The 27,662-nt window shown below is 46.0% G+C and overlaps 1 protein-coding gene across 2 annotated transcripts in view; it reads right to left on the bottom strand.

Annotated features, from left to right (window-relative positions):
• LOC116852146 (zinc finger protein rotund-like) overlaps window positions 1-22,329 on the bottom strand; it is a 148,544-nt gene extending 126,215 nt beyond the window's left edge. Inside the window, exons 1-2 of one of the 2 annotated variants that reach the window (XM_032832243.1) lie at window positions 20,956-22,329; window positions 15,451-15,711 (exon numbers count right to left, since the gene is read on the bottom strand). In XM_032832243.1, the coding sequence (XP_032688134.1) occupies window positions 15,451-15,711; window positions 20,956-21,291 (597 nt within the window). In that variant the 5' untranslated portion in view covers window positions 21,292-22,329. Of the gene's footprint in view, window positions 1-15,450; window positions 15,712-20,955 lie in introns of those variants that run through there. The other variant, XM_032832318.1, reaches the window with a different exon arrangement.
• Between the last annotated feature and the right edge of the window lie 5,333 nt (window positions 22,330-27,662).

Genomic DNA, 27,662 nt, shown 5'->3' on the forward strand with positions numbered 1-27,662 from the left:
AATGAGGGCATGAAAAAGACGTCTTCGCAAATCGTCGACCGATTTTCACTGAGAAGAACGGTCGTCGTCGCCTCGTCGCCCAGGCTTGATTGATCGATGATCATTGTATCTGTATTAGAAACCGCCGAGGTGCAGCCGCGAAAGGATTACCTCGCAGGTCAGGTAGCCGGGATGCTTTTTATCCGTGTCATCGAGTCAACTTTAGAACTTTTAACCGTGTCATCGGGGCCGACTCCGACGTGTGACGAATCGCATCACGCAGGCTCGAGACTCGCGAAAATTCGACGTACCGGGGACTCCGGCGCGAGACGTTTTCACGATCGACCACGTATGCAGCAGTTCAACGACGTTTGTCGTATGCTCGACGTGCGTCAACGCTCTGCTCCAGCTAGGGAAGAAAAACGGACGATTCAAACGACCGTGAGTTTCCACGCTGTGCGAAAACGCGCGCCACGTTCCCTTCAAACGCGATCGAAAAAGGGGCCCTTTTTATCGCCCCACGAAAATGACCGGGCCAATTCGCGCAGCGGCATGAACTTTTAACCGCAAGAGAAGAAGATCACGGCATCCTGTTTGGTATTATTCGAGAGAGAGAGAGGACGATAAAAAGGAGAGAGCGAGAGAGAGAGAGAGAGAGAGAGAGAGAGAGAGAGAGGGAGAGGGAGCGAGAGAAAAAGAGAGCGAGAGAGAGACGTTTTCACGACTTGCGCGAATGTCTTTCTGTAAATATTGGGAGGAAGCGTTTCGCCATTGTACGTTTCTTCAAAGTGCAGCCCCGGGTTCTGCGATGTGCGGCGCTTCCTTTTTCTCACTTTTCTTCCTGACCCCCCGCTCCACCCCCTAACCCCCTCTTCCGTGCCCCTACCCCTTCGGCTCTCCCCCCGCCCGGTTCCCCCTGCCCGCCCTGCCCTTTCCCCATTCTGCCGCTGCTCCTTTTTCCGGGTCGAATATCGATCCTGATATTTCTCCTTGGTTTTTTTCTTCCTTCGTACGCTCGTCATTTCCAGGCGTTCGTTCTTCCCTTTTCACCATGTAGCCGGAGAAGAAGTTATATTCCTCGATCTTCGGAATAAAATATTATCTTTTGCTCGTGCGTTCGGTCGCGCAACTTTTTTCAGCTTTATAATATTAATATAGCAAACATCAGAGAGAAAGAGAGAAAGAGAGAGAGAGAGAGAGAGAGAGAGAGAGAGAGAGAGAGAGAGAAAGCGGAACTGTACGCGAAGAGCAATTCGCTCCTTAACAAACGAATGCTTTATTAATTCGCCTGCTGTGCGTAATCGGAATATCGTATCGACGTTATTTGTAGATCTTTCCTTTTCCATTTTAATTGTATAAATAAAATTGTGCATTCGCAAGCGTTTCCGCATTAGACACGTTTTTAATCCTAGCATCGTGGTGCGGCGGCGGCGCGATATCATCGACGTGAGTAAATGAAGGATACAAATGACGTGTATTATTTCTAGCGTTCACCTTAACGACTGAGTAGAGTCGCTTATTCGTCGTAATTTTTATCACACGATACACTCGGTAGCTGGCAGAGAGGGGAGGAGGAGAGGAAGGAGGAGACGCGGCCTTTCAACAGTGTTGTTTCAATTAACCCCCTTCAGATAAAAAACGCGAGATGGTGGTAGCCGATTTCGTAGTCGCACCGAGTAATGCGATGAGAGAGAGAGAATGTGTTCCCATTATCACCCTCCCTGTCTGTATGTTTAATATAATAATGAAAAAAAAAAACATAAGATATCTTACGTCGATGTGACGCGACGATATATCGCACGAGTCCAATTATTCGCGACGTTCGTAGGACGCGTTAACTGTCATAGGAGAAATAATAACGGCGCGTCTTTCGAAGAATTGGTTAACGCTTAATATCGATATAATCCGCGAAAATAATGGATTCATCCGTCTAGACGAACGACGAATATCTCCATAATATTTTCCAGGCAAGTATTGAAAATCTCATTTTATCGTCAGCATACTGTCGTTCCTCAAAGCCCCCGGCTCGCCTTCCTCGATTTCTTCCTTTTTCCACCTTCGTTCTTTCCCGCCCTTCTTTTTTCCGCAGTTCAATATCGATCCCGGACTGTTTTTCCTTTTTTTTTTTATTTCTACGAGTGCCGCCCTTTTTCCCACCCTTTCCCGCTTTCATCGGACGAGGAACGAACCCGCGACTTCCTCCTCCTCCGTGCGGCGGTGTGTCTGACTGTGCGTGTGTGTACGTATATGTATGCGTGTACGTGGGTTTGCGTGCGTGTGTGCGTATGTGTGCGTGTATGTGTCTGTGGTCGGTACTTTATAAAAATATTCTCGATTGCTCTGCAGTATCGAAGGAATCATACCAGCCACACTGGTCCTTCGCAGGATAAACCCGCGTTATTGAAAGCGATGATCTTAGGCTGAGAGGCCACTTGAAACTTGCACTAGTATTCCCGAGGACGATATCCGATAGAAAAGTGAGAAAAAAGGGAGAAAAACGAAAAAAATCTCGGATGCATACAACTGAGAACTGTCGTCCTTAATCCTTCCTCTAAAAGTTTTAACACCGGTACGAACTCTCGAGAATAAACGTCCCCCGAAGAGAGACGTTGCTTTGCACGTCATATAGCACATGCGCGTAATTTGAAGATCGAAATAGTCAATGTGTTATGTGTAGGTGTGTGTATATATATGTATATGTATGCATTAAGAGAAAAAGTTTTATTAATTTAAACAGTACCCACAACAAATGGTTTGTTGATATAGGACAGAAAATGATCAATAGTGAGAATGATTTGTCACTTTCAATGTGCTGTTTTAAGCAACATTTTTGCAATAGAGACATAACTAACTTAACCAGATGAGAACAGATGCGATCTGTATTTCAGGCAATGTGTATGTTTGTTAAAATGATAAATGATGAGAAATGATCTGCAACGTTCGATCTCTTTCCCTGACGATCATCAAAGAGCAAATGTGCTCCGATAATTGAGGGATTCTTTTCAATATGAATGATAAAACGGAGATTTAAAAACGGAGATATTCCATAGCTGTAACATGCGTCACTTCACACGCGACGCAATAAACATCTCTTGCCGTTTAGATCCTTTAGATCGTTTTAAGTTTGCGAATCCATCCATCCATAACGTTGCCGTGCTTATTAATCGCCAAGGAAAGACGCGAAAATAAATCCCGTGACCCTTTGTGACCTGTCTGCCTATAAAAGCCAGCCGGACGAACCGTTCCGATTCCGTTAAATGCAGATAGAAATTAAATTTGATGCAATGTTTAGTTTATCCTCCTCTAACAGAGCGCTACCTATTACAAGTCGTTATTTTTAGGCACGTTTATAAGGAATTCATATATGATTTTATGTATTCTTAGACACGTAATGTCCACTAACGCCCAATAAGCGCGCGCGATGGTCGTTTATATAACTTAGAAAAGGAAATGAGAGTATTTTTTATTAATGATACTTCAAGTTTATTAACGAATGTAACTCGTGCGTTTTATAAAGAACGAAGTTCGAATAACTGTCAGAGGTGGAATTGTGACGAATGTAACGGTGCCTCATTTCCCTAATATCAGTAACATTCGATGACAAATCGCGATCAGGCAAGCAAATAGTCTTCGCGTTCCGTTGCTATTTAATCTTCGATATTAAAAGGCTCGGTGCTTTTAAACTTGAACTTTTCCCTCATGACGTGGATCTTTTGTGTGCGCCGGTACAAAAATATCTTCCCTCTTTTTTCGAGAATCCGTCAAGACCGCAGCGATAACACGGATAACCGGCGACTCAAAGACCAGCCCAACGACATTTCTTCGGAAATTTTTTCTCCTCTTCCGCCCTCAACCTTTGTATCTTTCCGTTACTCCTTTCGCCTTGAGTCAAGTATCGATTCCGACATTTCCACTCGATGTTTTACCCTCCCATGCCAATTTCAGATATGCCCGGCAATTTTTGCCCGCCCCCTTTCTCCCCTTGTTAATGGGCAATCCGTAAAGAATGGGGTAATCCGTTAGAAATCGAATATTCGCGAAACTCGCTTCTCGCGGTCGAGAACGTACCGCGCGCGCACTGGCACCTTGACTGAAACTTTTTGAGAATCTCTCGAGATAGTTGAAAGTTCCGCGATTCTGAATTGTGTTGGCAAGAAGGTGCTTGAAAGTTTAATTGCGCGACTTTGAATCGCTACCTCCGATGATAATTCCTTCTTTTCACTACGCATTCGCCTGTATTATCGTAATTAACCTAAAAAAATGTCTCGATAACGATTTAGTTTAATCATTGTTCCTCTCAATTTAAGAAGAAACTGAAAAATATAACTTGTCTATCGCGAATTTATCTATCAGATTTGTCTGGCTGATGTTTTATTTCAATATAATTAACTATAAACATATAGAGACGTGGAGCGTTCTCTAAAGATTATCGTAGTACTTTAACCACCGACTTTGCGATGTGCGATTTACGATCGATTTTGCATTCGTAAATTGTTGACGGAATAGTCGCGGGGACATTTGACGTTAGAAATTAAAATGTTCCTTAAAATATTGAACTTTATAAAAGTAAGTAGATTAACGACACTTATTCCAGAAAAAGGTCTAAGCTTTTAACTTAAGACTCCTGACATCGCCGCGGCCATCTTGATTTATGAAGTCAAAAGCGAGAAAATTGTACTCAAATTTCCTGCAAAAAGTACGTCGAAACGAAAAGATGTATACACAAAACGATACTTGCAATCGATTTAGCACATCTCTAAAATATTCTAAACACTTTCCTCTTACTCTAACAATCAATAGATAACCGTAAAATTAACATGACAAAATAATGAAGAAATGTAGGTTAAAATGGAAGAGTTTGTGTGTCACGTTAATTTTACGATTATTTATTGATCGTTGAAGCAAGAGGAAAATGTTCAGACTATTTTTGAAAATGTTCAGAATATTTTGGAAGCGTGCTTAATTAATTACAAGATTTAATTTTGTAGATATATCTTTATATCTCGACGTATTTTGCAACAACTTTTAGTACTCTTTAGGACACGCATTTCTGATTTCATATATCAAGATAGCCGCAGCGAGGGGCCAGGAGCCTCAAGTAAAAAATTCAGCTCTTTTTTTGGAAGAAATCTCGTTATCTATTTACGTTCACGAGGTTCAATTTTTTAAGAAGCATTTTAATTTCAACTCATGAATTTTGTACATGCATTTCCTCGATACTGACGTCAATAATCAAGAATTCCGCGGCGAGAGGCCAGGAGCCTCGAATAAAGAAGTTTTGAAATCATATTACATTTAACTTATTACATTTAACTTGAAATCATATTATATTTAACAGAAAAGTGCACACTACATTCAAATAAACGTTACTTTTGTCTCAAGTATTTCATAGTTTTATATATGCATAAATCCATCACGAGTTTTCGCCACAAACATTAATTCTCTTGAAATTAAATTAAAACAAAAGTTCACACAGTTTGCGTACTACGCAGAGTCGAACCAACTTTTTCTTGAATCAACTTTTACAATATTCTTGCAAAGAGAATAAATTCTTCTGAGTACATGACAATGAGCTCCTCTAAAATTCGTGATGGATATATTTTGAGACTATTATCAGGAAAATATTCCTTGTTGAAAATAATAATTACTTAAAAGAAGGAATGTAAATTGAGCAGACACTTTTTCTGTATGAGCGTTAATTATGTGACGAGATATTTAATAGACGAGCGGCTGAAACGTCGCGACGAGGAACCAGGATGCGCACGACCCGATTTCGCGCCGAAGGTTGACCCTGTGATCTCGCGCATTAAAAATTCGACCCATTTCGACACGGCCGCTCAAAATGCCGTCGCGCGGGCAATTTCCCAGGACGTAGATTTTGTTCAGCCGTCACGATCGATCGAACGTAACGCGATGGCGTCTGCTACTCGTCATTAAAAAACACGTGGCCCTTCGAAAACACTGGCCGCTCTGTTTCTCCGCGGCGCCCTTTGCTCCGCGCGTTACTTTTGAAGAGACGACGATGCGCGACGTATTAATTGCCTCCTTTTAAAACGGCACGGACGGTTCTCGTGCGGATCATTCGTCTTGGGCGCAGTGCGCAGTGCGCAGCGAGCTCGACTGCTTAATCGCACAAACGTAGATAATTCGTCACTTGTTGGCGGGCATCAGCCGCGGAGACGTAGAGAGACCAGAGAACTTGGCAGAATGAAAGCCACACGCGAACATCAATCGATCGCGGCTCGCTAAAACTAAAACACCGCGTCTGCGTAATGTGCGCGTCGAAGGGGAAAAATTCGCGCCGGCTGGTAATACGAATATTTGAAGAAGAGATTAACAGTTTCGCGCGCGCGCTATAATCATCCAAGTCGCCGGATTCAATTTGTTGGCTGATACCTCTATGCAATTGAAATTTCGTTCAATTTATCGGACCATAGGGCAGCCAGCGATCGCGGTAACTAGATGATACGCGATAACGGGCTCCTTTCGCCAGCACGGAACGTGCGCGTTTTCCGAACGCGTACACGGCCGGTCTCAGTCGGTCTGTCTGTCTGGCTGTTAGTCGGTTGTTGCGCGGCGCGCGCGACCATCGTGCAAGAAGAAAATCTCGAAAATCCTCACCTGTCGCAGCGGTGAGGATCAACGAGGTACGAAAGCGGATAATTATGATCGATGACGAGGACGAGGATCTCCCTTAAGCGCGGCTCCCAGGGCCACGGTCACGTACGCGATTCTACGGCGACGTGCTCTTTCTCTCCCTCTCTCTCTCTCCTGTATACGTACGCGTCCTCCCGTACCCGGTGGCCCTTCAAGAACGCCCCGCGCGCGGTTCCCATATCACCGATGCAGAAATTCAAATTCGCCGTCATTAATAAAAATTAAAGAGACATCAAGAGGACTGGCCCAGCGCGGATCGGGTCACCCGACGATCCGTGGCCGTCCGTGCGAGTGTGGCCGTCTGTGTGTGTGTGTGTGCACGTGTGCGAGCGCGCGCGCATTTTTCAGGGTGCAGCCGCGGCGATGTAAGGGACCTACGGGGCCCATGGGCCAGCCACTTTTATCTTACCTGCCACGGCACAATAGCGTGAGACTATGGGCCCTTTGTACTTGGCTTTCACGATGATCTGCATACGCGCCCCTCTCGGTAACAGCCTGGGGCGGCTATCTGGCGCTGCGCGTCGAAAAACTATGTATGCGCGGTTTTCTTCTTTTTTTTTTATTATTCTCTCTCCGGTGGGATCTCTCTCGGTTCACCCGACTCGCTCGCGTCTTCGCCGGAAGCACCCGGAGCTGTTTTTTCTTCCTTGCTTTCTCCTAACCGATAGAGAGAGAGAGAGAGAGAGAGAGAGAGAGAGAGAGAGAGAGAATAAACGGGTGCTAATTTTTTTTTCTTAACCCTTTAACGGTGCACCCTCGCGGAAAACGGTACATTCTCGCGATGAATTCTCGGTCACGTATCTCAAGATACGCCCGTCCAAAGACGCAGGGTCGCGACTTTCGTGCGCGGCCGTGCTTCTACCGTTAACCTTTGTATTCAAGGTGCGGTCGCAGGGTTGCGTGTCGGAAACACCTTCGAGGAACGCCGGATCATAATGTGTGAGTATCGGAAAAAAAATCTTTTTTCAATGGCTAAGCAAGAGAGAGGACCGTTCGCATTTTTGCGGGGCCGCTCTTTGATTGGATTTACCTCTCCGGGAAGGGAGAAAAAATTTAACAGAGATAAAAAGTGCGTGGCGCGCGGGGAGGGGCGGTAAGATTCCGCGAGCGTGGTCCCATGGCACGCCGAGCGGCCGCAAACTGTAAATTCATCGCGAGCTTCGATCAGAACGCGCGGTATGAAGGGCTAAGAGACGCAGAAAACTGTTTCCACGCGGCCGAGCAGGGAGATGAACGGCGAACGCGCGAGATCGAGGAGAGGGTCGACGCGCCGAAAACTGCGGCAAAAGGGCGGCTATAACTCTATCCCGGGCCCAAATGTTGTGACACACCGCCGCCAAAGAGGACTCGGCGTTAGGTCGATGCCCGTACGTTGCGAATCCTTTCATTGTTTCTGTCGCGCAACCAAATGCCAATATCCTCGGCGCCGCGAGGGGTGGACTTTTCGAGGAACGGGGTTGCAACGATGACACGGCAAAAGCGAACTTAACGAGGAATCGGTGGGAACGGGAGAATCGCGCGTGAGTGTTTGACGCGCGGCCAGTTCCTCTCTTTTTTTCCTTTCTGCTTCTCTACACGTATACGTATCTGTCGTGTGTAGCGCGTGTGTAACGCGTTATGCACGGCTGATGCGTTATTTATACCTTTCGATCATTCGCGAACGATAAGGGATTCGAACACTGGTCTGCCTGTGTGACCAAAGTAGGAGATGAATATACCGTCGACTATACGATGAACTGCCGAATTATACGTCAAATTTGTACGACACGCCAACAATATCGCGTTATATTCGCGCTTAATTCAATCGCGACGCGCATTTTCCGGATGATAATTAATAATTATGTAATTCAGCGAAAGGGAGGGAGAATAGGAGGAGAGGAGAAAGACGCATACAGTTAGGACGAATCGCGCGGAAATCAGAGTTGGAGGGATTACTGTGCCGATATACGGATACAATTTATTCCTCTACCTGCATGAAAGAGGTGCCGGTTATAAATATAAAAAAATTGCATCGTAATATCGTTACACAATGGCGCGGTATAAATTGCCTCAACGTGAAACTTTCGTCCTACCGTTTCATCTTTCTTCTCCCTCCCCCCTCCCCTCTGTCTCTCTTTTTTTTGCCTTTTTTCTCTTTGAATACGAAGTGAACGTTACTCCTGTCACTTTTTTCCCCGTCGCGACGCGTTGCCCTAGAAATTCATTAGCCAATCGGAGTCGCGGATTCGCGCTTACGGAGGCTGCGCGGAGATAGAAAAAAAATCTTACTTCGACGCTGGCCCCTTAACGAACGTCCCCACGTCGAGACAATGAACCATGCCTTACTCTTTCCCCGCGCTATTCCTCTCTCCCTCTCCCCCCTCTCTCTTTCTCTCGTTTTTTTGTCTCTCGCCGAACGGAGACAAAAATCCCGTTGCGCGATTTGCATGCCGGCTGTCGCCGCCGCGCCGAAGGTGCACGGAGAAAAAGCCGATCGAAGAAGTAAAAAAGTGCCGCAGGGGTTGCGAGAACCATTATTTTAATTTTCGTACTGCTACCGTGTCGAGGGGGTACGAAAATGACGCGGGAGAGAGAGAAAGAGAGAGAGAGAGTAGGAACGCGAAACGCGGAGTGGAAGAGGCGCGGGGAGGAGGGAGGCGAGGGATAGTTACGAAGGAGGGCAGAGAAAGGGATGGATGAGTCCTTCTTCTCCTTTGCATAATCTTCGTCAGGGGTGGTGTTTCGCGCGAGGCCAAGGACTCCAACACTGTCTTTCTTTCTCTCTCATGGAACGCACGAGAACGATTCCAGTTGCTGGTACGGGGGTACGCGGCCGAAGGTGTTTTGCATCTCGCCGAATAAAACGACGGGCTCAGCTCGGTGCGGATGAGGCAAGAACCCCCCTTTCTTCTTCACCGACGAAAAATTACCCTAAAGAACGCCTCTAAGCGTTTTAAGGGATTATGGTCGGGCAGGCGTAAAAAAGCCCGGAAAAAGGGTTGACCACCCGCTGGGCGAAACCGGCGACAGATTACAACCTCCGAAAACATGCTACCGATTTCGCACGTCGCGCATTCACCGTCGACGCGCTCTCCTCGCCGCTAAACGGTAGCTGTCGATAATCGACGGGAACGGAGGGCGAACGAAGAAGAACGGTAGGAAGAATGAGAGCATCATTACACGAAGAGAATTTTAGCAAGAGCTACTGTAGGGTTTTGTAGCTGAGAAGTAGATCGACATTCTGCAGTGATTCGTTTTATTCTTGCATTTCATATGAGCTACTTATATTTTAAGAACTGAAACGTGCTAATCGATTTTGTTTGCTATACTTCTAGCGAAACTATGTTCCTTAACAAGATAGATTTTACTGAGTCTATTCCTGAACTAAAAACACAGTAATCTTGAAAAGAACATCTATAAAAAAAAAAAATTAATATTCGGAGAAATTTTTCGTGTTCAATTTTTGTTCAATATAGATTATAAGGAAACGTTTTTTCTAATTTTGAGGCTTTCTGTTGGGCAAATTATATAAATATATATATATATATATATATATATATATATATATATATATATATATAGTTCATATAGAAAAATGAATATTACCACTTTTTTCTCATAAAAAATGAAGAAAATAAAGTAGATGCGAATCAAAATCGCTCTGATAATGTCGGTAATGTTCATTGTGAAAGAAAAAAAGTTTTGCTAATTCAATAAAATACCAGTATCCAAAATAAATCGTTGGTTGATACGGGACAGCAAATAATTTTACTTTTATCAAATGATCACTTTCAAGTTACTGCTCTGAGCAACACTTCTACAATGTAGACATTATCTAATCTAATCTAGAGCAATTTCTACAATGGAATCATAAGTAATCTAATCTAAACGAGGACGAATGTCATTTGTATCTCAGGCAATGTATGTTTGTTAAAATGACAAATTATGAGAAACGGTAACTGCTGAATCTATTTTCCTAACGGGTTATCAAACAACAAACGTGCTGATAACCCGAGAGATTTTTCTCACTGTGCAACGCCCGGTAAAAATGATTAACATAACGACACACGTGGCGACGAATTACGGCCGATTCGTTCGCTCGCGCGCAAAAGCGAGACACTTTCACCGAGATTCTTAGTAGAAAAGATCCAACGGTTAGGCGATTCGTTGGTCACGAGTCGTTCACGGAGATAACACGATCATCCCCTCGAGAGATGCCGAGGGGTGAGACTCTACCACGGACCCGTATGCATCGTATGTAGATTGGCCGATTGTCTTGTAGCCTCGTTCTTTTTCTTCTCCCGACTATCGCCATCTCCCCCCGCCCCACTCCCCTCGAAAAACTTTCACGGACGGTAGTGTCCCGTGAGAATGCCGGAGACACATTAGCATGCCGCGGATTATTTAAATCGTCCTCCTCCCTCCTGCATCCTAGTAGTTTCTTGTTTTTTCCCGGGACCTTCGCGAGAGTCCCATGGCGTGGGTCCCGTGGGCACCCATAACCATAGACAAAAACCGGGTGAGCCTTTAACGGAAGAAGAACAAGAAGAAGAGTAGGGAGAAAAAGAAAAGGGGAGAGGAGGGGAGGAGGCAGAGGGGACATAAACGAGAGGCCTCGGGATAACTCTTCCGCGTGCCGCAGGTTCCTACGACCGATAAAGAGCGTCCTCGAGAGATGACTGCCGCTCTTCTCCCATTCACATTCAAATCCGGTCCTTTTCGCACCACACGAAGAAATAGAGGAGACCCTAATTTCTCTCTTAGAAAAACAAACGAGCCCACTGTGCGATCGAGGATTCTTTGAGATCGCGTTGCAAGGATTGTTTGAGTATGGGCGGTCGCGACAGAGTGTATCGCGGATGATGTACGCGCGTCCCGTTGGAGACGACGGAAACGAGAGGGGTGGAAAGAAGACAAAGCGACGACGTCTCTCGCCTAAGTTTGACCGGGAGAACGTACGAAACAAGATTTCGCAGGATGCTGAGTGTCTTCGGTGTCATGTCAACGATGTGCACTGTTTCACGATGCTCGAAATAAAAAAGCGAGAGGAGAGGAAAACAGCGTACCGACAAACGAATCTAAATTAGAGTACTCGCGGCGGGCAATCGCGAGGAAGTTTTCGCCCACGATCAAGTTTTGAGACAGAGTCCCGGGCGCCGACGACTATTCGATAAAAATGAAGGAACGGCTGTGATAAATTCCGATGCAAATAGTAATCTTCAGTCATCGTTCCTCGTCGTGAAAGTTTCAAGCGTCGCGCTTATAGTTCCGATAGAACATCTTGGGAACGACGTGTCACGGTGAAAAAATACGAGTTTTAAGTAGTTTCTCTCGATTTAAGAGGCACGCTTTCCCAGTTAGTTATTCGTTTTTCTCGCGCCGCGCTCCTCAATTCCGTCCTGAATGGGTCGTCGCCACTTGATTAATGCAAGAAAAACGCCGCGAAACCACCGCTATCGATTCAAATGAACAACTACTTTTCCGTTATTCGCTCTTTTCTCCTATTCATTCCCTGTCGCGCGAATGCACATACACGCGCACTTCCTCTCTCCCTCTCCCTGGAAAGACTTTTTTTCGCGCTTCCGTCTATTTGTTTTCTTTTTCTCCTTTCACCCTCTCTCTCACTCTCTTACTCTATTTCTCTCTTTCTTTTTTTCTCATCTCGAAGTGGAACCTCGACGAAAGAACGCTGCTATGTAAAGCGATCTTCAACCCTTTTTGGCGCCCTTTTTCGCCGTCGTTTTTCGAGTCGTTTGTACCCCACCTTGCCTCTTTCGCCCCCATCTTACCCATTTCGATTTTACCGCTCCAGCCCCTCCACCCCTCGGCGCTCTCTCGCACTCTTTGTCTCTTCCTCTCTTGACGGTCTCCTCTAATCCAGTCTCGTCTAAATTATGCAGGATTCTCGTCCGGAGATAGCGCGAAAGGGTGGAGGAGAAAAAACAAAATCAAAACAGGGGTAGCGCGTATTCCGTCCCGCTGACACCGCACATTAAAAAAAGAAAAAGGAAGAACGCCGAGCGGAGTTTTTTCTTCCTACCGTTTCCGAAGCTTCGGCGACGTCGTAGCTGCGCGTTTAACGGTGTCTTTCTTCCGGCCATTTTTAATTCAACCAACGTTCCTACGCTCCTCTTCCTTATTTCTTTTTCGTTCTCTCCGACCGTTTCTTTCTTTCGAATTTTTTCCTCCGTCGATCTTTTTGTCGCGACTACAGCTTTCGTCGGACACGCAGAAAATATACGGAAAAATAACTCGATGGAAATTACTTTTTAAGTACCACGGTCTTTCGCCAATCGATTAAATATTTTTATCATTGATTCAACCGTATTCCAAGACGCATATTTTTCTAAGCATGGACATCCCGTGTCGAAACTTTAATTTCTTATTAACTCTGCAGATTCATAATTTGAAGGATCAATAAAGAATCTCAGAATATAACATTGCACTTTAATGTAGCAAATAATTACTTACTACTACTTTTCCTTGTTGAATCTTAAAGAAAGACTCATTTCAGAATTATTTAATGTTCTATTATGTCGATATTTTCTACACGCATTTAATCTTTATTCTTAATTTCAGTCACAACAATGTATTAATTATATAACTTATTCAGTTGCAAATATACTATATAAGAGATATAAGAGATAAAATTAAATAATCTAATAAAAATGGATGGATAAATAAAAGAAACAGCAAATTTATATTCTTATAATCTCTTCTTTTCTTTGAAAATTATGATGGGATTTTAAGCTCTTAAAAAAGCTAATAGGAATAGCAAATAGGAAACTATAAAGACCAATAATAACAGTGTCCAATAATGTTGTTTACCAATAGAGATTAAATTTGGATTTCGTACATTATAACAAGGCTAAACAAAAATTAAAAGAAAGCGTTGACGGACGTGAACAAAATCGGACTTATGGCCCAAGGAGCATTGTTGGACGCAACAATCGATATTTGCGAGATTTAGATCAGATTCTAAAACTGGCATTTACAGTTGTGAATTATTTAGGATCTTTGATTGAGAATAGAATCAATTATACGCAGATTCGTATTCACGGTTAACCGATCGTTATTCGGTTATCTAAATCAACGTTTCTTGTATGAGATAATATAATAAATTAGTAATTGATACTGTTTGATGAATAATCGAAGATTCATATAATTGTCAATAAACTTGTCATATACTTATCAGATGATAACGAACTATGAGAATGCCGGCTTAAATTTCGACTTGGATATCAGTTTGTTCTCGATAAGTTCGTCAAAGACTCGTTAAAAATGGAAACCTTCCATGTAATAAATGATTTGACATACCTTGGAAACATATGATGTATCGCTGCTCGCGTCCCGCATCTGCGTCCTTCTTTCTAGCTTCTCAATCCAGCATCCTGGCTGCTCTATTGTGACAGCGTGACATTGACACTTGCGTAGATACGATTCGATCGAAGATACACACGTGTTAAATGACGCGAGAGCTCGATTCAATGTTCCAAAGAGCCAACGAATATTTTAATCACCCGTGGGAAAGACAAAAAACACGATACACGTAGCTCGCGCGGTGTGCGCGTCGCTCACCGGCTCGAAACGTAATGAACATTTGAGAAAGTACGTGACGTACAAAAGGATGTTTATGTTTGACTGCCTGGAAGGTCTGGGATTGTTTTGATCATTGCGATCGCGCTCGACGGTTAGTAACGAACGAGGACGGAGACAGGGAGATGACAGGGAGAGAGGGGGATGTATTTATTCTTTTTGCCGATTGTCTTGGTACTCTCGCGTGTCATATACTTCCGTGTGTGTTGTGTGACCCGAATGTTACGTTATATTTTATGCAAAAGAACATTCACCGGCTCGTGAAGTATTTCATCAAATTGTCGACGATATCGCGTTAATTAGGGTGTGTTTTTTTTCCATCAAAACTTATCTACAGGAGTGTCAATGTTATAAGCTAGTATTCCAAGTACGAGGCAACCAGGACCAAGATACTAGATCGGAATGTAAAGACGGAGAATATAGGACGCAAGCAGCGTTACATCATATATTTACACACGCAAAAGAAAATTTCAACTCGGGTAACTGAACGGGGACCAGACGAAAAACTCGCTGACGAGAAATAATATCTCTCTGTTACTGTGACCGAAAACATTCGTCTGAACATTCAGCTGCATTAAAACTCGGCTGAGATAACTGAGAGCAATTGGCTGAGTAGAAACCTCCTCCTGCAGGAATCTTTCTGTTCCTACAACCGAGTTTTTTTCGTCTGCTCTCCAAGTAACAGAAAATTCAGTTACACTAACAGAGTTGTGTTTTTTTCTGTGCAGATATATCAAGTGGCATTGTCAATACATAACAGACATATATTCCATGTACATTTCCAACGCCAATAAAAAATAAGTAATTAAGAAATTGCATCAAAGTAGGACAATATAGCGTCTGCAATGTCTTTCATATTTAACGAAATTTATAGAGCTGATGTAGGACTAAAATGTCAATTGGGGGCAGTTTTTGTGCTTGCAAGAAGAATATCTCGCGCATTTAATTAATATTTAATCAGTTTCATGCATTATCACGTAAATGTTTACACGATGCATTTTACGATTTCCGCAGTCACTATTCCTCCGCGCAGATCGTTCCGGCTTTATCTCGCGATTCTGCATTGCGGAGCTCGGCGAGAGATCGTAAGATCATTTCCAACGGATTCGATAACGGGTTCTAACAAAAGTCCCGGATCAAATTAGACGGGGTGAAAAATGCCGGCGATTTTTCATCAAGATTCCCGAACACGCGGGAGTCATTCGGTCGAGTGAATCATCGTGGTAAAAGCGTACTCACGTCACTGGAAAGGCCATTGTTCCACGGGTAAGGCGGTTGAGGTGGGGATTGCTGTTGATGATGAACACCGACGCCAGTGGCCGAATGCGGATTGTGAATGTGCTCCGCCATAACACTAACCCAATGGGCCAGTCCGCCACCTCCGGCGGCCGCTGGGCCCGTGCCACCTGTTCCTGTCCCACCACCCGTCCCTCCACCGCCACCGCCGCCGCCGCCACCACCGCCTTCTTCGCCACCCTCCGACCATGCAAACGAGGTTTTCTGCAAACAAGCGAAATATCGATTCATTGAGACACATGTTCGCTCGATGCGTTCGCGACAGCACGGTTAGGCCTTATATTGGCTCCCTCGCGCGTGCTCCCTTCCGTAACAATTAAATAAAGATTACAGATCGTTCCTTTCAAGTGCACCAAATTGTTATCGCAGCCACGAAATGAATATCCATTAAGCGGTATTTATAGAGATACGTGCAGAGATTGTATTTTTGGACTCGGCGCGCTTCTCTTGTGTATTCCCTGATTTAAGAACCGAATCATAATCAAGTCGATAATCAACGGAGATTGCACTGTCCGACTGTGACAATGATTTTTTTCATTGATATACGAAGGAAGATCGATGCTACATAGATCAATCTAGTTATCTATATGATATCTAGAAGATACATCGACGGATTGTTGGCGATGTCAATATTCAGTTCGAGTCGATCTGAATATCATAAGTTGGATAACGTCGATATCTACATAATAATACGTAATATCTTCCAGATATTACGTAACGAAATCTTCGAAATATCTAATCGACTGCTGATTTCCACATAATTTCGACTCGATTTCGACCTGATTTTTTATCGACGCCTGAACTCGGAGTGCATCCTAACATCTCGTTGCGAAATTATTTATACCGACAAATCGCTCGCGTTTCTATTACATCACTCCTCGTTTTTATTGCATTGCGCGAACCTCGTGGTTAGTGAAAATTTCGGATATAATTAATGCGAGGAGAATGTTGCGTGTCATGTTTCCAGGAACGTTAAGATCACCGAGTATAATTAATCACAAAAGTCCGTTTCTTTATATAGAAGATCTTGGATCGGAGAAATCCTCCTTGCATTAATCACGGTGATTATTAAACTCGCTCGTCCTCGTCTGACCGGCGAGGCAACATTAGGTATTCATGATCGAGTGCGCGAGAAGAGTTAGTCCATTAATAAATTGATCGATGAATCAATCGGGCCGTGGAGCCCAGAAAAGATACTCGATGTCAAAATCCCTAAACTTACTGCGCGGCTTTTCGTCGCGCGAAGCGCCGTCCTAATCTCGTTGCTCCGCTCACGCGGTATTAAGCAAAGCGCCGTCGAGCGTGCGATTGACTGTAATAAATTTTACGGCCGCCATATTTCAGCTACTTTTACACGATCTTACGTTGCACAGTGAATATCCTTCATTACAGTATGCATGTATCGCGCATAAAAATAGCAAATGCTGGCGTTACGCTGCCGCCGATATTCGCCGGAAGTATAGTGGAGAAATATTCACGCTTGGAACTGAAATTCTTACGAATATAATATCGCAAGGAAATCCGATAGTCGCGGCATATAGATTATTCTATATGCGTACAGCGGCCAACACACATGCATTTGTAGATTTGAGTGTAATTATACCGATCTCACCGGCGCTATCGACCGCGGGAGACACGTCGTGAGAAATTCATAGCCTCAGACAAAGAAGAGAAAATGTACGTCGGGGCGATAGCCAATCGATACGTCGTCGAATGCAGGAGCGATGAGCGAGGCGGTTATAAAAGTAGATGCAACTCGAATCATCCTTGCGGGATACCCTCGCGATATTTCTTTCGCGCGATATCGGTCCGACATTCCGTTTCTGTTCTGACGGAAAATTTCATATTCATCCTTTAAAATTGAACGGGAATTCAATAATATCATTAGCGCGCCATTTTTCTTCCTCTCTCCCTCTCTCTCCTTCTCTTCCTCTCTCTCTCTGCCTTTTTCTCTTGTCAGCATCCCGAGCTTTCTCGTCTACGCACGCGAGTACGAATGTTGGAAGCTTTTTTACGATAGCTTTTTGCAACTGCGTTTCGCACTTCATTTTTACGTTTAAGGAAATTTTCTCTTACATTCGCTCATTACTCTACAAAGCTCTCTCCGACAAAACAGACATGTTCGTATTTTACTCTTCTCTAAAAGAATCCGGCTCTTGTCCTGTCGCTTTTTTCCTTACACCCGTGTCACAAGTGAAATCTCGGCAGTCCGCATGACCCAGTTAACTAATCGGGCTAAATGGTTAATTAAACGAGCTCTGCATTGAAATCGCTAATTGTTTGCGCAGCGGTGCATCGTGAGAAAAACGTGTTGCGAATTCGCGGGCATGATTATAAGTTTCTCAAATAACCGTTCCCCCGTTTCGGAGCCTACCAGGGGTGTTATTTCTTAAGGGAGTCTCGCATGGGGGGATGATGCGTTTCATTATTGCGACCAACTTAATTACACGTTCTCGGGCACGCAGCGCGGCGCCCGCTCGTGACGCACATGTCCTTTCAGCTCCCCCGGCTCGGCTTGCAAGTTCGACGCGATTTCGTTTCGTTCATACAGTCTGGCCTGAGACAAACGATGGGAGAACGAGAAATGGAAAAGGCACTTAAATATAAATCGGTTAGAAATACGCGCGCGAGGCACATAATAAATTATCTTTCCCGCGCCATTGCTCGCGCCAGTTTTTTCGGCGCCAGATTTGTTTCCTTTATAATAAAGTATAATTCGCGATTTTTGCCACTGCTAAATTTAACTGTGTATATGTGCTCCCTAGTTATCCACTCGTCGCACTTAATCGATACCGAGCATGGCGCTACAATCTCTCGCTGTCAATGAGTGTGAATAATTCAAATATAGGGCGAATAAAATTCATTAAGTGAACCGGTGGATCGCCATCGCGTCCGTAATATACTTTCTAAGTTTGGCCGCGGCTTCGCCGCGCTCTCCGTTTATCGGTAAAATCCAGATTGAGAAATAATTAATTGTTGATCGGTTACTGGCAGGGCCTGATGATCGATAGCATAACGGATAGACGCGGTAATAAATGTGTTCGTTTATCGATATTCTCCGCAATAAGCTGAGAGAGAGAAAGAGAAAGAGAGAGAGCCTAGCCGCGGTGAACTTTTTGATGCTGTTATAAAAGTCGATGAAGTCAACACGCGGTTCTTTCTCGTATAAAAGAAAAAAAATATTACAAAAACATTCTATATCTAAAAGCTATAATCCACGATGAAAATTCGATGTGATGTGAGAGAATCGACTGGAAAAAAGAAGACCTGTTTCTTTTGTTTTAAAAAACAGGCAAAATATATTAATTTCTATAGGACGTAGCGCGAAATCACAATAAAAGGCAACGTCTTAAATTCCGCACGATTGAAACGAATGTGCAGGTACATTATGGATCAGAGTCAGGTAGCTTCGACTAAAACGAGCCAAAACCATAATCGTGCCAAGAAAAGTTCCTGCGCGGTCGTAAGTCGGGCAGAAGCAAAAGGAAGCAACAGGAAATCCATGGCCGCACTCTTCCATGCTCCGCTGCGGCAAATTAATAAATTATAATAAAAGAAAGCTCGCGAAAGTATTAATCTAGATCCAACATCTTCTTTGCAACAATTACTAAATTCGCATATCCGCTTGGCGTAACGAACTTTGCAACTGCCGAGTTAAGAACGACGTGTTAGCTGATAAACGCGCGAAACGACATTCGACAACCGAAACAAATTAATATAATGGCATTAGACGACTAATTGGATTCGAAGGATAAAAGTTCGCTCCTTGAACTCTCATTCCCACTCACGTTTGTTCCCGACTGCTGAAAACAGTGAAATTTATTACTGCGTATTTAAAGAAAGGATTTATTCTCTTTACAAAATTGCAATTGTAAAATTTTGTTGAACCTGATCGCGATATTTACTTTCTCAGTTCTTAATCCTTATTCAGTTTCTTCTTTCTTCCATATAGAAAAATACACGCTGCATTCAAGTAAATGTTACACGTCTCAAGTATTTCACAACGAAAATCTATTCTAAATTCATCATAAGCATCAAAATTATCAATTAGCATCAAATTTATTCGAAATATACTGAGAATCTTAGCAAATTTTAATCAGAAGTATTCAATTGGGCCAAAATTCGGTTTGCTTACTGTAAAAATTCGAACAAGTTTTTTTTTCAATAAAATTTTACGATTGCAATTTTGTAAAGAGAAAACGCAGTAATAAATTTCACTCAAATTTGTGAATATATTTTAAAACTGTTATTAAGAAAATATTCCTAGTTGAAGATAACCGTTATTTGAAAAAAGTAAAATAAATCTCTGTGTAATCTCGTTTCTCTCAACAACACACTGAGAACGAATGTTTGAAAATTTATCTGTGATATATAAAGTTTACTTCTGTGAAATAAAGTTTATTTCTGTGAAAAAAACAAACTTTATATTCCACAAATGAATATTTAAGTGCTTTTTTTCTCAGTACAGAATTATATTTTTGTGTGTCTTTTCTGGTTTTGTAATCACATATCGCACGGAAAAATGATCGAAGCAAAGCGATCTTACCGCTGCTTGAGCGCGATCGTCGTGATCGCGGAAATGAAGGCGCGAATGATCGTTGCGGCAAAACGTGTGAAATCAAGATCGGCAAGTGAAGCTGACATCGAGGATACCGTGAAGAGAGCAGTGTGTTACCCGCGCAAACGAAATCCTGTGCTCTCGCCCTCGCGTTTTATGCTCTCGTTACGCGAGAAGCTCGTAGCCGCTAACTATGCTCTAACTTTTTTAACTGACAACTTATACCAACGACACCTCGCCGGCGCAGTCACCGGTAAGACGTACTTTATCGCGCAAACAGTTACCTCGACCTGTCAACCGGCCTTTAACTCCTCGCTAACTATCCCCACGATCCTCCGCGACATTCACGTCCACATCTTCCTGCTTCATACTTGACGCTCTTCTACTTTCGCCTACATGCCCCTAATATACTGCTATGCCCACGCAATGTTCGTTAAACCGTGCATCACGTGAGACTTTGCGCGAGAGACGAGCCTCACTCCTATCTTTTTACTCCAAACACGCGAGTGATGCCGTAAATAAAATTTCTCACGCGGCGCGTACTCAGAGCCGCGTAAAAAGGAAACGCGCGAATTTCGAGACCGCGTGAGTTAAGATTCATCGTATTCCGTTTGAAAACACACGTCTTCTCTTCAATATTATAACCGAATCGAAGGGGTGCGCGGAGTTTTAAGGAACTGTACCCATTTTTGTCTCTCTACCTGCGGTACACAACACGTTCCACCCTGGCTGAATTCGCCGAGGGAGAACATTCAACAATACGCATACATATGCCCCGGCTATTTCTATTTTTCTTTCGAGAAAGTGATTGTAAACAGCGACGACTCGGCGACGGGCAATGCGACAAACGGCAAGATGCAAAGTTTCTCAGCGACACACGGGCATCTAACCTCATCATGATCTTCCCGATGAAGAGCCAAGTTCCTCGGGAAGGCGGGCACGCTGCTGACAGTCAAGCCCTTCAGGTCCTTCAACTCCTTCAGTGCACCGAGCGCGTTCAGGTTGTCTTTCAGGTTCGCGAGATTGAAATTAATCCCCTGCTCTTTGAAATTGAGATGCCTGTTGAGCACGGTCTTGCCTAACGCGCTCGCCAGCAAACTATTGTATAGCTCGTTGCGTAGGATGAACTTTCTGTCGGCACTACTGTCGTCCTTGCTCGACACGTCGTTCGAGGAATCCGAGTCCACCTCGACGGAAGAGTTCGAGACGACACTCATCGTGGACATCTTACCGCTCTCGTTACACGGATTCGACGCAAGTGAAAAATATCTTTCTGGTGCTCGACGCGCGAGAAAGCACCTTTCTTGGTCTCCACCGAATCTCTTCGCTCTCTTCTCGCGTCTGTTTCTCTTTCTCTCTCTTTCTCTCTGTATTCAACGAGGGTGAGTTTCAAAATTGCAAGGACCTAATAAAATACCTGTACATGTGTTCCTTGTATATGTATATAGGAATATATAATTAAATAGGTTCTTAAATTGTGTATATATATATATATACTTTTTTATTTGTTTATATCCGTTTGTTTTTGTTCATCTAATCAGTAATCCTTCTATATTTACTTTACTTATATTCATACTTTTCGTACTCGTGGTTAAGAGGATAAAAACACCGCGGTGGCGGCGCGCACGGTCAGAGAAATTGCTTCAAGAGCCCACGTGGCACATTAACGCACAGTTAAAAACTGCTTAAAGGGCTGCGAGGTTGGCTTCCGAGGTCGCCCATACAGGTTCCATGTTGTCTTGCAAAAAAAAAATAGGCCCCCTTGCCGCGCACCGTGTGCTTTCGTGCGCGCGTAAGGATTCGCAGGAAAACGCGTCTCTCGCGCCTTCGTTCGCGCCTCGAGCCTCCTGCTTTATTGCCGGTTGGCGGAGTCAGACGCCATAAGACACAAATACGTTGCTTATTTATTTCCACCTCCCACCTCGCCGTCGTCACGGCGGAAGGCGTTTTCTTCGCTGTTGTACGATTAACTCCTAGCGGTATTATTACTATCACTATGATTGTTAGCGGACTAGTATCAAGGACTAAAGCGCTCCTCCTCCTTCACTACCACTGTTCTCCTCCTCCTCTTCTTCTTTTTCTCTCTCTCTTTTTCTTCGCTTCTATTCCTCTTTTCCTTTCCGATCACACTCGTAATCTCGAACGCGGCCGTAATCAATACGGCCGAGAGGAGGAGTTTTCGCGTTTTCTTAGCGTATCTTAATTTATATTATTTAGCGCGCGTCGCGCCTCATGACCGGCGCGAATTCGAAGGAAAAAAGAGCGCGTTGCATTTAGGAACTTTTGCGCGCGCAGCTCATTACGCATGGCCGCGGGCTTTCTAATTGGCTGGTTAATTAGCGCGGGAGGCTCCATTCTCGTCGCGGACACGAGGTTTCGACGTGCGTCATCTCGGTCGCTCCTTTTCTTCTCTCTTTCTCTCTCCCTCTCTATTTCTCTCTATCTCTCCCTCTATCTCTTTCTACTCCCGTACTCCTCTCACTAATTCTCGCTCCCTTAACTTTCTAATCTTTGGGCTAAAACACGTGAAAAATAGGAACTTTGGTTGATCGTCTGGGATCTCTCTCCCCTATCCGTGACATGAACGTCGACGCTGCCCCTTCTTCGTTAAGACTTGTCCCTCAACGAGAACACGCAGCATCCTCCCCGAACTTGCCCTCCTCCACCTGGTCGGATCTCTCCGTCGCCAGGAAGAAGAAGAGGAAGAAGAGGAAACACCGAAAGAAGCAGGAACATCTTCCACGGTCGCGCGAGGTGGCACGGAGCACCATCCCCTTAAGCCTCCGTTACGTTCGCCGGCGTCATCCTCGCGGCGTCGTACTCGTGGAACTCGTTCAGGAGGCCGCGCGGCCCCCCTCTCTTCATCGTCGGCGTGAATGACGCGACTGTCGTCGAGCCGAGCGTGGCCGATCGGCGCCGACGGGCCTCGTTCGCTCGGGCCCGCGTCGACGGGCCCACAGCGGGGGCCCCTCGTAGATCGCGGATGACGTCCGACTGGCCTCGTGCGTAACTCGCAAACGCGGTGGTGGGGGTAAACGTTCGGTCAGTCGCGTTCGAGCCTTGGCAGAGTGCGGACGATTCGCTCACCCTTGGTGGCCGCGTTTACGCGTTTACTCGCTTTTATTAAAAACGAACGGCCCAACAGGGTGGTCTCGCGACGGCCGCGCGACGTACACTCGCCGGTAACCGTCCGCTTCCTTCCGTTTTGCGGAACCGCGCGGTGGCTCGAGAAGGGGGTCGGCCTCTCGAATCCCAGTTTCTTATGTGAGCGCGACCGCGCGACTGGTTGATGCAGTCCGCGGCGGAGCATAAGGAAGCGGAAGCTCGGCGCTCTCTTTCTCCGTCCTTCTCTCCCTTTCTATCCTTTCCTACTCCTACTACCGTCTCCTTCCTCCTCGGTCTCTCTTTCTCGCGCTCGGGGCCAAGGAAAGGCGCGCACGCTTCGCCGTGGCCGCCGGCGTCGTCGTCGTCGTCGTCGACGACGTCGTCGTCGTCGTCGTCGTCGTCGTCGTCGTCGTCGTCGTCGTCGTCGTCATCGTCGTCGTCGTCGCCGTCGTAGTAGCCTCCGTCTTTTGCTTCCTTTTCCTCTCTTACCTCCTCGCCAACGTTTTTCGTCGCTCCTTCTCTCCGCCCGATCTCTCGCTCTCTCTCGCGCTCCCACCCTTACTTCGCCACCCTCTCTTTCTCCGTCGGTCTTGCGGACGCGCGGCGCCGCGGCGCGCCGCGCCACGTCGCGGTAAGAAGTGGTAGGTGGAAGTAAGAAAGAGAAAGAGGCGGGAGAGGAATGAGAAAGAAAAAGAAAGTACAACAGACAGAGAGAATCTCCGTAGGTGGAGGCGGAGGATGGTATCGCGGGGTGGAGGGCGCAACGGGGGTAGGAGCGCGAGGAGAGGGTAGGGAGAGACGTAGCTCGCGAAGAAACAGATAAATATAGATATTTTTCCTTCGGCCGGCCACCTGAGGAGGGGGTGCAAGTAAGAGGGCGACGGAGACGGTTCAAGGGTGGGAGAGAAGGCAGCAAGGAAGTAGGGAAGGGGGTGAGGGAGTGTGTTGCACGCTCGCTTCCCGCCCCCCAACCGAATTGGAAAAATGGAAATAATAAGAGTCGCCTCCTAGGGAGTTGCATGGCGCGCTGTACGAGAGTTTGGGACCGGGGGGCAGGAGGGGAGGCAGGGGGTGGACGGGGGTGGTGGCGGCGGGGGTGGTTGGAGAGAAGAACGGCGGTGGAAGCGGGTGGACGGGGTGGTAGGAATTGTGCGCAGTGCAGCATGCGCTCTGAGACGACCAGAAAGCACACATCGAGGAATCGATGTGTGCGAGTGTCACGTGTGCTCCGCGCGGGAGCGGTGGGGGATGAGCTTTGGAAGATCGCGGCAATGCCGTGTGTACACGCGCATCCGTGTGTTCGGCAAGGAATACTTTGACGAATGTGTCGAGAGCAACATGGCTACCGCTAAGCGCAGACTTTTCGGCGTTCGCCGCATAAATTATACACCCCCGACTGCGTGGACGCGGTAGCGGTGGTGGCGACGACGGCGACGGAGACGGTAGTGGAGGCGGTGATGGAGGCGGCAACGGCGGCGGCACGACAAAGTCCGTTTAACGCGCGCCAACTCACAGTCCTTCTCTTCCCGAAAATCATTTATTCACCTTATACCGGGATTCTGAAAGGGCAGACGTTCGAAAACGATCTCGGTCCGATCCGTTCAGTTTACACGGTAAACGGTCGAATTGCCGCTTCCTCGCGCCCGAAACGCGCGATCGTTAGCGCCTCGTGCATCATTCATACGACTCGGCGGGAAAAGAGGAAGTGAACGATAATTCGATTAATTTTGCATCAATCCAGCTTTTGTGAAAAGTTGGCCGCTTTTCCGAAATAGGGGCGTCACGACGCAAGAAAAGTTTGCTTGAATATCAAACAACACCTGATTACCTCCAACGGGTCGCGAGCGTTATGCGCTCGTTACGATCGATCGACGTGAAAGATTCAGAGCAGCCACCCCAGAGCGCGGAATAATCGGCGCTGCAAATACACCTTAGCCTCGTTTTACGAGAGCGCCCGCAAATAACCGACGGACGAGCCAACCCCGCCAACACAAACGCAGGTAGTGACGCGCTTGTTCTCGAGTGACATCAGCTTTTCGGGGGCTTCGCTCAAATGTACACGCGGAAGAACCTCCGGAAAGAGGGAGAAAACAGGAAGAGAGAGAAAGAACGAGACACCCTAGTGCTCTTTGCGATTCATTCTCTTCCAAAGACCGTGAACGTTGTAGATGAGAGCACAAACGTAGCAAGAGTCGGACGAGGAAGGGGAAGGGAAGGGAAGAAAAAGAGAGCGCGCCGTCTAATGCCTCTAACGGCGCATCCCTAATTACCATTATACCATTGGTATGCAGATAGCTTCGCACCAGTGGAGAACCCTTTCTTCCTTCCGCCCTAAATAGCCCGATGAGCCCGGCGGAGAGCCACCCTATCTCCATTGCGGTGTACCATTCCGCGCACAATATTATTTGTATTTTGGTTTTCGGGGCGGAGCGGCCCGAAGGAGGAACTCCACCGGCACCGCCGGGAGGGTCCGTTCTTCTCTTGTCTTTTGATTCCTTATGCCTCTCTCTCTTTCTCTCTTTCACATATTTTCTCTCTGCCGCGGCGACGTGGTCGTCCTCCGGGAAGCGCGCCGGTCCCTCTTCCCATTCATAGTCCACGAAGTATATTACCGTTATTACGCTCGGCACGCATGCATCCGCATGCGTGCCAGCCGCTCGCGTGAGAAGTCACCCTTTGAAGTACTCCAAGTGACGCGCCGCGTGCAATCCCTGCGTGTCCTATATCTTCGACCCTTATTCCGTTATTGCTCGTAAGGCAGAGTACGTGCGTTATTGCTTCGACTATCGCCGTAGTGTGAGCGACGGCTTTCCGTGAAAATTCGCGCTCGTTGACAGACACGCCGTTGGCGTTCCGACAGACACTCATACTTCCCCAACATGATGTGTGCATCACTTCGTGAGTTACACGGCGTTGAAGGGGTTCGCGCGGGATTCTAAAACGAGCGCAACGGAACACGCGCGCATCAGATATAACGAGCATCGTCGGGGAGGAAATTCGCGTTAAAGCCTAACCAGCGCTGCTGCACAATCTACTCAAGGAACAGCAGGCATGACCGGCGAGAGACGCGCGTAGTTACGAGGAGAGCCGCGAAGGAGAGGGCAACGAAAATTAAAGAAGCGCTAAGCCGGGCGCTAAACCGAAGAACCACTTGTTGAACAGCTTGTGGTGGCAGCACGCCGGTTAGAGGAAGATCGGAGGGACTCGGAAACGAGGGTAGAGAAGGGAAAGGGGGCCGCGGATACGGCGGCGAGGGGGAGGCTGCGCGGATATGCAGATGAGGGGCGGCCACCCCCGTGTAACTAACTTCTAACTTTCGCGTAACGGCCAGCAGCGGCCTTCCACGCCGGTTTTACACCGACAACCCTCGCGCGACGAGTTTTCGCCACCCTTCCTCTCCTGCTGCTCTCCTTTCCACTCCTCCGCTGCTCCTCTTCCTCCACCTTCTCCACCATCTCCTCATTCTACTTCTCCACCATCTCCTCCTCTTACCGCGTCTCTTTCGCCCTTACAAAATTAAATCCGAGCACCGGCAACCCGCCAACCTGCTTCTCTCAAGCCGTTAGAGAGTCGCAGCGGCGGTGAGGTCGACGCCTAGTCTCGACCTCGGCCAAGGAAAACTTTCCAAGAGTTTACGCATCGCGGCTACGATCGCACCGCGATATAGAGGAGGTTTGGAATCATCAATTCTCTTGAAAAGATTTTTTTTAAATATTTGTAGCATATATACACATGCTTGCGAGATAAGATATATGATCTGAAAATTCTTTGTTTATATTTCTCTGTTTATTCATTTCTCATTTTTACCGTCAGATGTCATTCATATTCAATAACAATAAAGAAATTGATGAGGTACGATTAAAGAGCCTCAGAGAGAGAGAGAGTGACAAACTCTATCACATGACCTCCTCTTCTGATTGGTCGTGGGCGTTAAGACTCCTTGTGCCACAAGGATGTATTATGCCATAAGGAGCTTTAACGCCCGCGACCAATCAGAAGAGGGGGTCACGTGATAGAGTTTGCCAGTCTCTCTCTATGAGGCTCTCTAGGTACGATTGAGGAGACTGATCTCGGTAACTCTCCCTTACACACACCTTTTTTCGGTGTAATTCTGATTTCGCGCAGATATTGAGATGCGGGTATACGCGCGTGTGCACGTGTGTGACGTGACGTGACGATGCATAAGCGAATGCATCGATCCGTTTAAGCGTGCTTACATACCTCCTCGGGGATTTCACTTGCTACGTCGACGTTAATTGTTGAAATATTTAATCCAAAAGAGGAGGAAACAGAGATTCGTCATGATCGATTCATCATGATCTGTACGTTGGTTAATCGGCTGCGGATAATGGAGATGAGTTTTAAGGAGCACGACGTTTTAAGGAGACGACGATGAGATATTTAGGGACAGTTGGATCACAAATGTCGTTGATCACGCGAAAGAATTCGACGTAGCTTCGGATTGATATAGATTTTTGTTGTTTGGGAACAA

Source organism: Odontomachus brunneus, unplaced genomic scaffold (assembly GCF_010583005.1).
Source record: "Odontomachus brunneus isolate Ranch 3 - 2012 unplaced genomic scaffold, Obru_v1 Obru_scaffold_001, whole genome shotgun sequence".
Lineage (NCBI taxonomy): Eukaryota > Metazoa > Arthropoda > Insecta > Hymenoptera > Formicidae > Odontomachus > Odontomachus brunneus.